Source organism: Myiozetetes cayanensis, unplaced genomic scaffold, assembly GCF_022539395.1.
Source record: "Myiozetetes cayanensis isolate MyiCay16 unplaced genomic scaffold, myiCay2020 scf1, whole genome shotgun sequence".
NCBI classification, from domain to species: domain Eukaryota; kingdom Metazoa; phylum Chordata; class Aves; order Passeriformes; family Tyrannidae; genus Myiozetetes; species Myiozetetes cayanensis.
This window is the reverse complement of record NW_026086604.1, coordinates 35,863,797-35,878,940: the sequence shown is the minus strand read 5'-3', so window position 1 is coordinate 35,878,940 and position 15,144 is coordinate 35,863,797. Positions and strand designations below refer to the sequence as shown.

Sequence of the window (15,144 nt, the reverse complement as noted above, 5' to 3'; positions counted from 1 at the left end):
ATCTTATTTTTAATGTTCAGCTAAGAGCATTTAACTAAGACTGTTAGTTAAATACTACACCGTGCTAAAGAAAGGTTTTAAAAAAGAAACTAATTTCCAAACTTTTTTTTTTCCCACCAGATCAATAGTAACAATGTAACTTAGCTTGGGTGTTTTAAAAGTATACAAATTGACATCAGTAAAATTGATGTATTTCTGCAAGCAAAAGAGAGGCTACAGAAGTGAGCGGGAAACAGCCTCTGTGCACAGCTGTGAGCTGAAATCCCAGCCAAAGCTGCCTAGTCTAGGACCCTCAGAGCCCAAGTCACACATCACTCACAGGCACGTATTTCTATGTACTCTACTCAGAAGTCTAGCCTCCAGTTTACCTTTTCATGCTTAACAGGTACTCAGAAATTCTCACTACAAAGGCAGATCTTCACTGAGATTTAGGGGTATTTGAATGCCTTCTTGCAGGATCTGCTCTATATATTTATTTCCACATAAGGTGGATTCCCATTCTCAACATTTATAATAAATAAAATATGCTATATGTTTCCTTGTTACTTACATATAACAAAACCTTAATATTTTAAAAATTATTTTAAAAATTCACAAATAATATAAATTGCAGCATACAATTAATGTTCAGAAAAAGTACATACAGACACATTAAATTTCAGACACCAGAAAATAACATTTCCTTCTCAGTAACTGTATAAATAATTTAACTGGACAAAGGAATGATTTAAAAATTTTAAGTTAAACTGAAGAGCAGGTAGAGAATGATTTCTGACAGTTAAGTTGTAGTGCAGTGCAAAATATAATCAAAGTTTTTGTATTCATATGTTATGCTAGAGTTCTGGTTTTGTCATTTAGTTTCCATAAAAAAATCATGTCTAATGTTTTGCTCTGCAGAGTATCCCGAGCTTTGTGTGCCTTCATGGCTCTTTCCTAAATACCACTCTCAGTGGAAAGGATCCTGCAAAACCTAAGGCTTTGCTAAAAACCCAAAGTGAGTTTGCACAGTGATAAATTATGGAAATACAGGCAAAAAACAAGAGGCACAGAAAAAAGAGCAAGTTGCAGTTTTCTCAAGTGTATTGAGTTTGCCAGAATATAATCCTAATACAGTCATCATAGTGAAGCATTTCATCATACTTCTAGAGAACATGAGATACAAAATCACTCACAGATGACATGTATTATTCAAGAGAACATCAACAAAAAAACCAAACAAAAGTAAAACAACCCTCTGCAAGCACAATGCTTCAATACTGAATAACCAATGCTTCTTTTATATCAACTGGAGTCAGTGAATCTGACTTCATGGTAGCCTTCTATTAGAGTACTAATGCTTAACAAAAGAAGATTTAAATTTTTCTAGAAAACAGAAATTCAGAGGGTGAGAAGTAAAGAATGAGAAAAATAGTATTATTACAGTAGCTATTTACACGCCTCTTATTAGTATTTAAAGAAATGTATGTTACACATAACTCGGAGGAAAATCAATTTTGCATTAATATCTAGTTGGAGGTATCTCAGATTTGCAGAACAGCTGATAACACTCAATAATGTAGGTGAAGAGTCTCTTATCCAGTAGCAAATTAGTTTATATTTACCATGGAACAGGATAAGCAACAAATTCTTGCATATTATCCTTGCAAGCCTCTGACAAACACTGATTCAATAAATATCCCAACAGTAGCATCACAAATGACCGAAATACTCCACAGAACAGCACAGGTAATGCCTCCCCAGTGCCACTCACTGCCTGGCTAACCAGCAGAGGCCTGGCTATCTGACCACTGTGCAGCTACTGACCCAAGCTGAGTAATCACCGAGGAAGTCAGTGGGGCATAGCCCTGCCATGTGGGTCACTTGCAAGTTGGTTACCTCTGTGGCTTAGCAGGCTGTCAAAGCAGAAAACGGGTAGGGTTGCATCCCTCTGCACTGTTAGTCCAGCCAGTAGACTGTCAGATGGCTCAGCGGTTATGTTAAAAGTACCTTGAGTTTCACTGGGCATTCTGCACTGCCTATATTTTCTCCCCATCAGCAAACTGCAGTTCTACAATGTGGAATTCCCCTTTTTTATCAGATCTAATTCAATCACATCGGGCCAATTTGGCTTGTCTGGAAGTCATAAAGACCACATAATTTGGGAACTAAGAGACTCAAATGCCTATCAGTGAGGTAAACAGAATTATAGACTCATAGAATCTTGGAATTGTTTGGATTGGAAGGGACATTTAAAGGTCACTCTGCAATGAGCAGGGACATCTTCACCTAGATCTGGATGCTCAGAGCCCCATCCAACCTGTCCTCGAATGTTTCCAGAGATGAGGCATCTACCACCTACCTGGGGAACATGTTCAAGTGCTTTGCCACCCTCATCTTAAAAAAATTCTTCCATATATCTAGTCTAAATCTTCCTTCTTTTAGTTTAAAACCATTACTCATTTTTCCTATCGCTATAGTCCATATTAAAAAGTGTGTCCCCATCAAACACTTGAAACTTCTTACCCTGGGATGCTGAGGACAGATTACCAAGACTTTACCAACCCTCAGATTAATATCCTTTGTGGCTCAATCATGTAGGAAACCCGGATAGTACCAATGGAGACTTGGAGCATTTCATGAATAACAGAAAGGCTCTGAAGAAAAAGGACAGGGAAGCTCACACAGTTCTCCTTCATCCTGTCAGTCACAGGAGAAGCATTTAAAGGAGAGGGCTCATCCTGAGAGTCAATACCTGCCTGCATGACTGATCTCACAGAACAGGTTTTAGCCTTCACAGCCACAGGACCCTTTGTGAGAAGTGGGGACAGCTGGGCAGAGGTGGGATCCAACAGACAAGGCTGTCAAAAGCATTTTAGTTTGTTGGTGTGGCTGGGGGACCCAGTTTGGTTTTCTCTGAAAACTAATATGAAAAAAATGAAAGCTTAGCCACTCCTGTTCCCTCATTCAGCAGAGGACCCTGAGAGTGCCAGAAAAAGGGAGGGTCCACCAACAGATTAGTGGAGGCAGAGCTGCCCCATCCCTTTCAGCAGCAACAACATTTACTTATACTGGATGAGATCTTATCTTCTTACGGCCTTATCTCCTACAGCTTTTTTCCCCAGTGGTTGAGGTCACAGAAACCCATGCTAACAGCATGAATGCCAGCTGAAGGGCTTAGCTGCTGAGGAAGCACTTGGGAAGACTTGTTTTAGTGTGAATTCTTGATTGGGTTTGACAGCTGACCCCAACTGCAGCTTTTCCTTCAGCCGAGGTACCCTGCTCCATCCAGATGCCAGATTTCATGATCACTATTAGGACATGGAACATAGACACACAGTGATACGTGAAAAATGGAAGGTTGACTTTCACAGGAAACAAGTCAAAAACCTGTTTCTCTGAGAAAACCCATTCTGGACAGGAACTGTCAAAAACCAAAAATGTATATCAAAACTACTGGTACGTAAAATAATAGAGAAATGGCTCTCTTCAGCGTGTAAGGGATTTTTAAACTAGGAGAAAATTTTGCATGCCACTTTTCAATGCTCTGTCCTGTCCAGGCAAGACCTGTTCAATAGTGTCGTGAACAATCTGAGTCACAAAACTGTCTGAGATGATATGAAAAGGAAAAAAAATCAAACATTTTTGCTAAACTGAGTGGCCAAGATCAAATTTAGCAAAGGAAAAACAGTACTTAAAAAGGAGATACCAAATGTATAGATAAATTTGAGTAGTAACTGTTTAAAATAGGGATCTAGTATGAAAAATAATATTCATGTGTTGTTGATAAAAAAAGAAAAAAGAATCACTTCAGAGAGGGATAAGACTTCAGATACTCATTTGCCTGTTCTGAGCTGATGAGGCTGGTGTTTTGGACCTCGCACTTCACAAATAATGTTGAGAAACTGGAAGATGTACAGAAGAGAAAAAAATGAAGGAGACAAATGTCTGACAAGTGGTCATGGAAAACATGAATTTTTTATGTGAAAAAGGTAGATAGAATGTTTACAATATAAAAAAGAGTTCCTTTCTCTTTATTAGTGTCCGTGGGTTTACCGACCACTCCTCCCACTGGGGCTGAAGATAGTTTTTCTAGGTGAATTTCTGGAGCAAAGTCATTTAAAAGTTTTAGTAATGCCTTTGCCAATTATATATTAGCAAAGTTGGGAGTTTTTTGCACATCTGCCGGGGACAGGGAAAATTAAAAAAAAAAAAAAAGTTTCATTTTGGGTTTCAGGTCATGAAATATGACAACAGGATTTGGCACAATCAGCTTTATTGAATAATTTCACAAGTAAGTTGGATGCACACCTGTTAGAAGCCATGTAGGTCAGTGCTGGCTCAATCTGTTGACCACCTCTACAAAGTTAAAAGCCAGAATGGGAGTAAAATGTGAGTTTATATGAAGAACTTGCCAATGGCTCTTCAACAGTCCCCTTGATCCAGAGTCAACAAACAGCTGAGCTGAAGGGAATCCGAAAGCATCATCAGTATGACCTGACTGGAATGTCCTGCCCCCTTTACCACTGCCAGGCATCTGATGCAGCCTCAGTGTGGATCCGATCCCATGAGCCAAGCTGCCTTCACCTGCTCCAGGTCCAAAGGTCTGGGTACATAGGACACTTCATGAAGAAGCTTAGACTATGGAAGGCCTTGAAGTTTCTTCCAACTCACCCATCCCATGTGAACTCTGAGTAGAAAGTCCTAAACACCAGCTGTGAAATTAGGTTCCCTTCTGGCTCATTGCTTCCAGTTAAGTGAGGAAGGACAAAAACAAAAAGAAAAAAAACCTTTCCACGCCAGAACTCAGGTTTTATATGTTATGAAGATAATTTGTACCAAATTGCTCATTACTGTTTATGCTTAGAGGTTTTATGCTTTGGACCCCTCAGTTCAGGAAGGGTATTCAGGTGCTGGAGCAGGTCCAAAGAAGGCCAACAAGGCTGGTGAAGAGCACAAGTCTTATGGGGAGAGGCTGAGGGAGCTGGGGTTGTTTAATCTGGAGAAAAGGAGGCTCAGGGGGGACCTTATCATTCTCTACAACTGCCCGAAAGGAAGGCGTGGCAAGGTGGGGATCAGTCTCTTCTCCCACGTAACAAGTTGCAGAACAAGAGGATGTGGCCCCAGGCTGCCTCACTAATCCCGGGATTCACCGACCGCCCCCCGCGAGCCCCCCCGGCCGCACCTCCCTCAGCGCGGGGGGCGGGGCGGGGAGGGCGGCGCCCGCGCGCCCCAGCACTTCCGGGTCGGGGGCGGGGAGGCGCGAGGGGGCGGGCGCTGACGTCGCCGGAGAGTCCGGGGGCCGCTCGGCGCCTGTTTATTGTTCTCGCCGCCGCCGCGCTCTGCCGTGCCCGACACCGCCGGGCCGCGGCGGGAGGGAGGGACGGAGGGAGGGCGGGCAGCGGCCACCCGAGCGAGCGCAGCCGCTCCGCCGGCGGAGGCGGAGGCAGGAGGGAGCGAGCGGGCGGGGGCGCCGCCCGGGGGCCGTTAACCCGCTTCCGCCTCTCCGCAGCGCGAGCCCGGGCGGCGAGCGCGCGCGTCACGCCGGAGCGAGCGCGGGACAGCCCGGGAGCGGCAGCGCGAGCGGCAGCGCGAGCGGCCATGGCCTACGCGTACCTCTTCAAGTACATCATCATCGGCGACACAGGTGGGTCGGCGCGGACCGGACCGGCCCGGCCCGGCGGGGCGGGCGGGCGGCCGAGGGCCGGGCCCGGCTCCCCGCGCCCATTTCCGCAGTGCTGGCAGTGCCGCCGACGTGGTGCCTCCGCGCGGGGAGGAGGCGCCGTCTCCCCTCCGCCTTCGCGCCGGGCCCCGCCCGCCGCCTCGGCCTTGTCTCCCGAAGGCCTTGAGCCCCTGGCAGCCGCCCCCGGGCCCGGCTGACGGGCCGCGGGGCGGCTCGGGCTGTGTCACGGCCCTGGCCGAGGCGGGCAGCGGGCAGGGAGAAGGTGTCACAGCGGAACTTGTTCCTGGGCAGTGCCCCCGGTTTGCAGCGAGGCCTGAGAGGTGCCACACGCCACCCCGCAGTTCCGCGGTGAGGTTTGTGCCTCGCTGCTGTGAGTTACCTTCAGCTCAGGCCGCAAGGATGCTCTTTCCAGCCTCGGCTGGAGGTGCTGTAGCAAAGTGTGTGAAGACATGCTGTCAAAGGAAAATTAAAAGCCCTAGCTTCTCCAGTCTTAATTTACAAGGATTTTTTTCTTTAAATACCACTGATTTTCCAGATATTTCCTGCCACTTTTTAAAACATACTACATCATAAAATGTCAAGGGTTTGGAACGGACCTTAAAGATCATCTAGTCCTGTGCCTCCCTTTGCCATAGCCACGGACACCTCCCACTAGACCAGGTTGCTCAAGGCCCCACCTAACCTGGCCTTGAACACCTTTTAAAAATTTACTGCATTCGATTTGTAATTGGCTGCCGTGTGACAAATAATGCTTACGAATGCTGCTGGCAGAGCCATGTGCTGCTAGGAATTGCTGTTGGAAGCCCCTTTGCCGGTGTGTTTTATGCCTCCTCAGCCTAGCGTGGATGGGAGTAGCATTGATCAAACTGTTGCCAGGACATGGCAACTAACATAGTTAACTATTGTGCCTGTGTATTGTACATCTGCTTTGTTGTTTTCCTCATACCTGTCTAAATGCCTCCTTTAATAAGTTTGAGGATACACCTGTTATTTTAGATGGTATTCTAAGGGTAGCTGCATAATTGTACTTCATACCTATGAACCAAATTATCTGTTGCTGGATCATAATTATACATTACAGTTGCGTTACACATGAGGTTGTTAAATACACTGGATGCAACTACTATGTGATTTTTGTCCTTTTTTTTTAAACCTACATTTAAACTCTGAAAGCTTTTTTAGGCTACTGCAGTAGCAGCTGTAGTACAAAGGAATCTTAAGAAATATATCAGAGTTATAATGACCGTATTGGAAGCAGTAGGCTGTAGATGATTACTGAAAATTCTGATTTTTTTTTTTGAGTTTTTAGTTGAGTGACAGTTCATTAAACCAGAGGGCAGGAGATCACCTGAGCAAATTCAGGAGAAGCAAGAAGAGGTTTCTTTTTCAGCCCAGGGTGATACAAGATGGTAGTGCACAGTTCAGAAACAGTGTAGCCAATTCTGGTGCATCTCTGAAAACTATAATCATCGAAGTGGTAGAGACAGCAGCAAACAGTTGGTTTGGTACATTGATTGTATACTGATTAAATTTTTACAATGATATAGCCTCAGTGTAATGGTCTGTGCTGCTCTCTTGCATTGCACTTGCTTGAAATGTGAAATACAGAATTCATGTGTGTCACTTCTGAAATAGTTGCAGCTGCTTAAAAGCCAGATATGGGAAGAGTAAGGTAGAGAAAGGAAACACAGAGAGGAAAATGGCTCACAAGTTTGGGTTTTGGGTAATTTTTTTAATTCCTGTGGCTTTTATTCTGAGTTGCTACAGGAAGCTAATTAAAACTCCTGCAATGATTGTTCTTGAAGTGAATTAAATATGTCAATAGCGGTAAGTTGGTTTTGCTTTTATTTAGATCTCCTATGAGCCTTTTAAGTATTCTAATAGAGCTAGTACTGAAGAGCCAATTTATATTGTTCATATTTGTCTGTTGCCAAAATGATGGTGATGGTTTAGGAGTTAGCACTCTTCCTCAGATGAAGGCAGTTGAACTCACAGCTCCGATGATGGAAACTAGGAGTGGATGGTGACTGTCCTGTTCAGTTCCAGTGGTGATCTCCCACAGCATTACACCGAGTTGAAGATATGCCATGGGCCTTGCAGACTACGTAGATTTCATAGTGATCAAGAAATTTGTCTCTGATACTTGATTTAGAGTCTTTGGAAATGGCTCAGCTGCCTGGTGACTCAGCAATTAGTTGTAAACAAACTGTAGGAGAAAAGTAAGACTCAGCTGAGGACAGATGTTAACATTTAGCTCCTCTTTCTTTTCAGCACTAAAAAAACCAAGTGGGTTGTATGAACCATAAGCAAACGAACAAAAACCCCCTGCAGTTATACAAGACACCTGCATGTGTCTTCTCTGAATTGTGATTCCACATGGTTTCATCTGCTTAAACATAGGAATTCAGTATGATCTCAGTCTCTTAAAATGACAGCCACAGAAAATGATTGAGCAAGACTGCTTTGTGCTCAACAGCTCTTGTCCCTTTGCGTTGCCTGCTTCATTGGTCATGGACATTCACTGACTTTTTTCTGGTACTTCAGGCATGGCAGCTTTGTGAATGTGGGATTGATTCTCATCTGATTGTTAACTCTATGGTTTTAATGTTTATTTTTTTTTCTGTATAATTGGAACTGGTTTAGGATCTAGTTAGTTTTTTGTTGTGGGGGAGACCTGAAGTGGCTTGGGTGTATTTCAGGTACTCAAACAATATTGCCATAAATTTGTGTGGGTTTTACATTGTATCAGTGGGACAGTGACTGTGGAGTTTCATGGAGCCCTTACCTATAAGAGAAAAATAGAAGTATTTTGAATATTGACTGCTGTGACAGTTGACCAGGAAAAATCTTTTGATCTGAATATTTCCAAAGCATTATAAGAGTTTGCAAAGGTATTTAGAAGCATATGTGGTTTATTCTGCTTAGGGCTGTACCTCTGAGACCTTTGCCTTTGCGGTTGGTGGTGTCTTTCATTTTGGTTGCTGGTAGGAGTTGGTGTCTTCATCCACTCTTCCCTACACATCTGCTTTTGGCCACCAAGCGAAGTTGAGATGGACTTTGTTCTGAGCAGGGTGAATACTCTTGGCATACAAGTATTGGCAGTTTCTGCAGTTGGTGACTGAAAGTCTGTCACTTTCTTTGTAGATATTTTTCTGTATAGGGTGAAATCTTTTTTTACTTAAATGTTTGTTACCACCAATGTACCACATGGGAAACTGGGAATGATACAAGATTTCTGTGAGGACTAGAGCTAGAATTTTTTTTTTCAGAATATTTAATACTCATTAAACGGAATTTTCTTATATTAGAGTATATTTACTAGATTCCGTCAGAGAATGCTCCTGAACTTTAGTACACCTGAAGTATCGGTTTTGCAATGGTCAGGTTTCTTGCCACCAACATAACTTGTCAGTTGTCATCCACCTAAACGTCTTTCTATGATCAGTGTTGCGGCATCTTCCATAAGCAGGTCTGTCTTCGGCTTTTTTTGGGTGTGTTACTTCAGCAACCCTCTGAGTTTTTTGCCTTTCAATTTCAGCAGATAGTTGCTAGTTCTAGACCAACAGTATCTCAAAGTTACTCTTATTAGGAGATGATGATGAAAAAAAATATAATTACTAGGTGATCTAATCCTCCTTACTCTCTAGAGTAAAGTAGGCTGTCTAGTCAACCATTTCATTTGTCTAAGAGACTCAAATGTTGAAATTAAGCGATTGAATTTGACTTATTTTTCAGTCCTCCTTGCGAAATGTTTCTAGTGTTTTTGCACTTTGTTCTGGAACAGCAGCTGTTACTAGCTGGCAATGTGCATGACCAGAGTCTCTTACCCTTAATTTCTGCAAGTATATAGCACTTCTTGCTTAGGCAGGTTTTCATCCCACTAGAGGTGGTGTTAACACCCCGTGATAGCTTGAGAACTTGTTTGTACTGAATACCAGAGTACTGATCTGTACTCCTTATTCTTACTTTTTGACTCTTTCAATGATACTTTAATTGATGGAAATTGAATATCAGTCAGCAGTGCCCTGGCAGCCAGGAGGGCTTGACCGTGTCCTGGAGGCATCAGGCAAAGCATCGCCAGCTGGTCGAGGGAGGGGATTGTCCCACTCTGCTCTCACCTGTGGCCTCACCTTGAATATTGTGTGCAGTTTTGGGCACCACAATATAAGAAAGACATTAAGCTGTTAGGGAGTGTCCAAAGGAAGGCAATGAAGATGGCGAAGGGACTTGAGGGGAAGCCATATGAGGAGTGGCCGAGGGCACTTGGTGTGTTCAGCCTGGAGAAGAGGAGACTGAAGGGAGACCAGGCACTAATCTCTTCTCTGTGGTGACCAGTGACAGGACCTGAGGGAATGGCCTGAAGTTGTCTCAGGGCAGGTTTGGGCTAGATATTAGAAAGAGGCTCTTCACCCAGAGGGTGGTTGGATGGTGGAACAGGCTCTGCAGGGAAGTGGTCACAGCACCAAGCATAACAGAGTTCAGGAAGTGTTTAGACAATGTCTCAGGCACATGGTATGACTCCTGGGAAGGGGTGCATGACCAGGAGTTGGACTTAATGATCCCTGTGGGTCCATTCCAACTCAGCATATTTTGTGATTCTGCGAATCTCTGAAAGAATATTAGGTGTTGTATAAGTACATCTTCTTAGCATCGTAGAAGTTGTTAACTAGTACTAACAAACTGTAAGTATTTGTCCGTACCAGTGGTTTCATGAGACTGTTATTGTGCACCTTTGTACTAATTCAAACACTTTATTTAAAAGAAACCCCAAACACCTCCTTGCTAAAGAAATACCCAACTCCAACCCCGATTTTGACTAAAACCATTTTATTATGAATGACTGGCAGTTTCTAAATCTTTTGTCATCATTCAGGACATGAAGTGGCTTTTTTATAGACTCATGTAGCTTAATTTTTTAAAAAATATTTTTATTTATTTATTTTTTAAACTTGCAGTTAGCAGTTGAATAGTGCCATACAAACTGAAACATGATTAAGCTGAAGAGCTCCTTTCACTTTGTAGACCTTTGCTAATTGTTATGTAGAAAGGAAAAGTTAAATCATTGACTTCAAATAATGCTGTTGAAATTAATCTTAAGTACTGAAGCTGAATCATCTTTAAAAGAGTAAAAAGGCCATCTTTATTACACTACTTTTCTCCAAATTATGTAGCCATTGTGAAGCATTTTGGAGATTATTTTTCTTCCATTCTTGTCCATGTTTACATTTCTGTGTGAAGTCCCTTTGCTCTGTAACTGACAGTTTGGAATATTTTAGTTTGTCCTTTCTATAAATTTAAATAAAGCTTTCCCATTTGATGGCAGAGTTTTGACCAACAGATACCTGGCTGAAAAGAGGTTAAGAAAAATCTTTGCTTCAGGTAAACGTCTTGTTATGCTTAGTCCTGTGAAAGGGTAGTACTACACTTTCCTGACTTGCTGTGGTTGGAAAGGAAGAAGAGAGTGAATGAACTGCAGCCTGCAATAAGAAAAGGGCTTATTAAACATCTGGAAGCTCTGCAGACTACTAGAAAGAACTAAAAGTACCTCATAAGCCAGGTTAGAGGTATAAATCTTGTGACATTTGTACTACGCAATTACAGGGTTTAAATCCAAGTAAGTTTTAAAATCTGTTATTTGAGACTTGCCTGTTGTTTAAAAATGTCCTTAAGCTATTTAAAGATTTATTTTTGTTTGTTTTTCTGAAAGAAGATAAGTGAAGTGGGAAGCTTGTTTCAGCTCAGTTGGTGTTGTGGCATTGGTTTCGAGGACATCCAAGCTGACATAGTTGGTTCTCTGTGAGTGGAGTTGTTGTTTCCCTTACTTTTTGGTGACTTTGATAGTCTGCCATGATCTGGATCAACCCACTAACACAGTAGAAAGCTACCTACTTTTTAGGTTAAGTTTTTACTTAATGGCTGAATCAGCTGATTTGGCCTTGGAGCTGTGCTTTCCAAGATCTGGAGTACTTTCAGGGGAGGAAACTGGACCTTGGAGGATTGGTGAGAGCAAGATCAAAAGGGAAGTAGGTCCTCATCTGTGTAGATGGTAAGCTGATTAATCACTCTGTTGTGTGAAACAACCACAAGAAAAATAGTTCTGTGAGATGGCTGAATTAATTCAGTATTTATCTGCTGCCAAAGTGAGTAGACTTTGTTACCACTTCTTGTCTCAACTATGAACTGTGCTGCTTCTTAGCTGTCACCATCACTGCTTGTGTGATCCTTCAGAGAGCCAACTCAGCTGGCAGAGATGATTTGAAAAACAAAATCAAACAAATAGCAGATATGGTCAGATCAGTGCAAGAGCCCTTTTGAGTAAGGAGGTGGAACTGTGTGGGAAGGAGTGAGTCCACTCATCAGAGACAGCAGGTAGATTAACAGAAGAGATTTGTCTTAAGGATTCAGTTTTGAAACCCAGGTTGGGAGGACTACCACCACAATTCTTTTCCTCTGTCACCTTTCTTGGGCTATAGTGGTGCTTGGGTGAGCAAGTAAAAAAATTATATTAGCCCCTTTGCCCCCATTTTTGGGGCATTTTTAGTTTTGAGCCATGTCAGCTTTTCAAGGCAAACATCAGCAGAAGGAACACTTACGAGTTTTGTCTAGTGATTAAAAAAAAGCCTGGAAGGAGCTCATAGGAGCTGGAAGGGAGAAGCAAGTCAGCTCTCTTAGCCAAACCAAAGCCTCGCTCAGGTGTATCATCACCTGTGCTGTGGTTCCAGAGCTGCCTTTTTTTTTTTTTTTTTTTTTTTAATTACCTTGAGTTCAGCTCACTACTCAAAAGAACAACCCTTAACTTTGTTATATACTTTGTAGCCCTAGTGTCATGCACATACTAGTATTTGGGTGACTATAGTCCTGTGCTGGATCCGTTTCTTGGTGTAATTCATTGCATAACCTATGAGCGAGAGGGGAGAGGGCAGCTTTACCACTGAGCTACCCTGGCTTGCTGAGCCCTGGAATGAACACAAGTGTTGATATAAGGGAGGGAGGTGTTGAAGCTGTGCCAAAGTGGACAATAGCAAAGCTCTGGCAGTGCCTTGCTTAGGGAAATTGACTGCAGAGTGGCACCCGGATAAAGAGGGAGCTTTTAAGGGAGGCAGAGGAATTTGGAGAACGGACTCAGTCTGCTGGTTTGGAATTCAGAGCTGGAGGGTAAAATTACTGTAGCACAGGTTTTGCTTCCCATCACTGTTTGAGTACTAGGAAGCAAAGGGATCCTGAAACAGGCACTTGGAAAGAAGGAAGCTGCCTCCCCTCTGAGCACATAATCCATTGTTTGCATTTGTTCCTAGGCAAGAGCTTTTGTTTATTGTGATTGTTGAAGTGTATCCATGCTCTCTTGCTCTAAAATACTAGAATTTTTTTTTTTCCTCTGGGGGTGGTTTATCTGAAGCTGTATTAAAATAATTGTGGCAGTAAAATGCCGAATAAGCTAATAAATAACTGAATCTATCCCTTTTGTGTTCTACAATTGACTATCATAAGACACACTCACCTACTTTTCACAGTGTCTGCCTCATTTCATGTTTTAATATTTACAGTGGTGAGTGAACGAGATACCTGGTGAGCAGCCACTCTGCTTTTAGAGTTAACTAGTGTAGTTACTTTAAGCCACCTGTGTGCCATGGAGTTAGCTGCCATGCAACTGTTAGTTGATCTTTGCAGCATCTGTTCATGTCATGAGGTGGTAAACTACTCAGGAGTTCATATACAGCTCCTGTTCCTGATACATATTCCTGGCTGTGTCTGTGATAGCACAGTCTGCTCAGGCTCTGGAAGCGTATGGGCTAGGAACTGTTCTCGTAAGAACTTTTGGGATACAAACTTGCAATATCTTAAAACTATTAATAGTTGCATTTTGTTTGAATTTTAATATAAACAACAACGTAGTTATAACCTAAAATTAATAGGCATGACAACCTTGTTTGCAACTTTTTGAACCTCTGTGTCAGCCAGCAGCAATACAAAACTTAGGAATTTTCAGATGGCTTTTTGCTGTAAGGTTTTGAAGTATCAGGAATGGCATTAGAGAGAAACTACTTGTTTTTTTCTGTTTCTGTGTGTGAAGCCATCAGTCTGCAGTCTGCTCCTAAAAGGCCTGCTATGGAGGTGTAACTAGAGGTGCAGTCATCCCGTGCCAGTCTGAGACAGGGCTTGCATCACAGGGGCTGTTCTTGTCTGTCATATTCACTCTGCTGATGAGGGTGTTTGTTTGTTCACTCCAACCAAGTTGGTCACCGGCCTTATAAGAGAAAGAAATATCAGATTGCCACTTGAGAACTAGTGCTGGAACACCTAGTCAAGTGTCACTTTGTCAATTAGCTTATGAAATATTGTTCCAACATTTGTAAGATTTATGCAGGAATATTGGATTGGTTTGAGGTTCTGGTTTATCCAGTGATACTGAAATAATTTTTCTAAGGTTAAAGGCAAAAGCTGTTTCTGGTATGACTTATAGGTTGTTTTTTGTAAGTGAGGTGGTGATTATGTTCTGTGATTGGGCACTTGTATTTCAATGGTGATAAAAAAGTTGTCTTTATATATAAAGAATGTTTTGTGAGTGGGATTATTAATACTTTAAGATTCCTTAGAGTTTTGTGTTCTCTGTCCCTACAGCTCCAGTGCTCTCTGCCTGTCCTCCCTATTTCTTTCTTACCTCCAGCGCTTTCCTCCATTCCTCCTTCACTTCTCATGTTTACTGATATTTTCTGAACAAAATCTGTACCTGCTTCCAAGCTGCTTGTATTCTGACAGCTTGCCATCATAAGCCAAATAGCTACAGAAAAGAGATCTAGTGAGGCAGATGCAAATTTTGCCTTCGACTACAGTTCCATGCCACTCTAAGTTATTGACCTGCTGGCTGATGCATTTCTTTTCCCTCATTTGAATGAACTCTCATGCTTGTCTGACCCTGCATTAAGCTATTTCTGTTTACTTTGTCACTCTTCTTGTCAGATTAGTGTGCTAACCCAGAGGACAATTGAAATTGCTTCAAAACTCATCCAAGCCATATGGAGAAATGGGCATATAGGGAAGAGAGTAAAGACAGCAGCACCAATAACTGGCCTAGGTTGTTGGAATTAGTGCAATGTTTGGGATATTAATCTGAGTGTCATCAATTGATCACAACTCATTTTGTGACAAAACTAAATGCAGGTCTCATTTCTGTTAAATTTGATGAAACTGGCCACTGATCCAAGCTTTTTAAGTCTAAAATGACAGATGGGTGGTGATTGTTTATGTAGGCTTTGTTTCCTCTCTAAACCATTCTAACTTTGCTGAGTTCAGAATAAGAAAGATCAGTGTCACTCTATGCAAACCTCTAGTATGCCTATCTTGTGTCTGCAGTGTGGTTCTTTTCCATATCCCTTTGTTTGGTGTCCTTTATTACCAGATATGTCTCTTCTGATGAGCTGTTGCTGACCTCTAGTATGTGACTAAAATGGCTGTATCTTGCTGGACAGATAAAGCAAAGTACAGCA

At 42.4% G+C, this 15,144-nt stretch overlaps 1 protein-coding gene across 1 annotated transcript in view; it reads left to right on the top strand.

The window, feature by feature from the left end:
• The first annotated feature begins 5,275 nt into the window (after positions 1-5,275).
• The window catches only part of RAB2A (RAB2A, member RAS oncogene family), a 41,445-nt gene continuing 31,576 nt past the window's right edge, over positions 5,276-15,144 (top strand). The window contains exon 1 of the mRNA XM_050329133.1: positions 5,276-5,623. Within this exon, the coding sequence (XP_050185090.1) occupies positions 5,578-5,623 (46 nt within the window). The 5' untranslated portion in view covers positions 5,276-5,577. The remainder of the gene's footprint in view (positions 5,624-15,144) is intronic.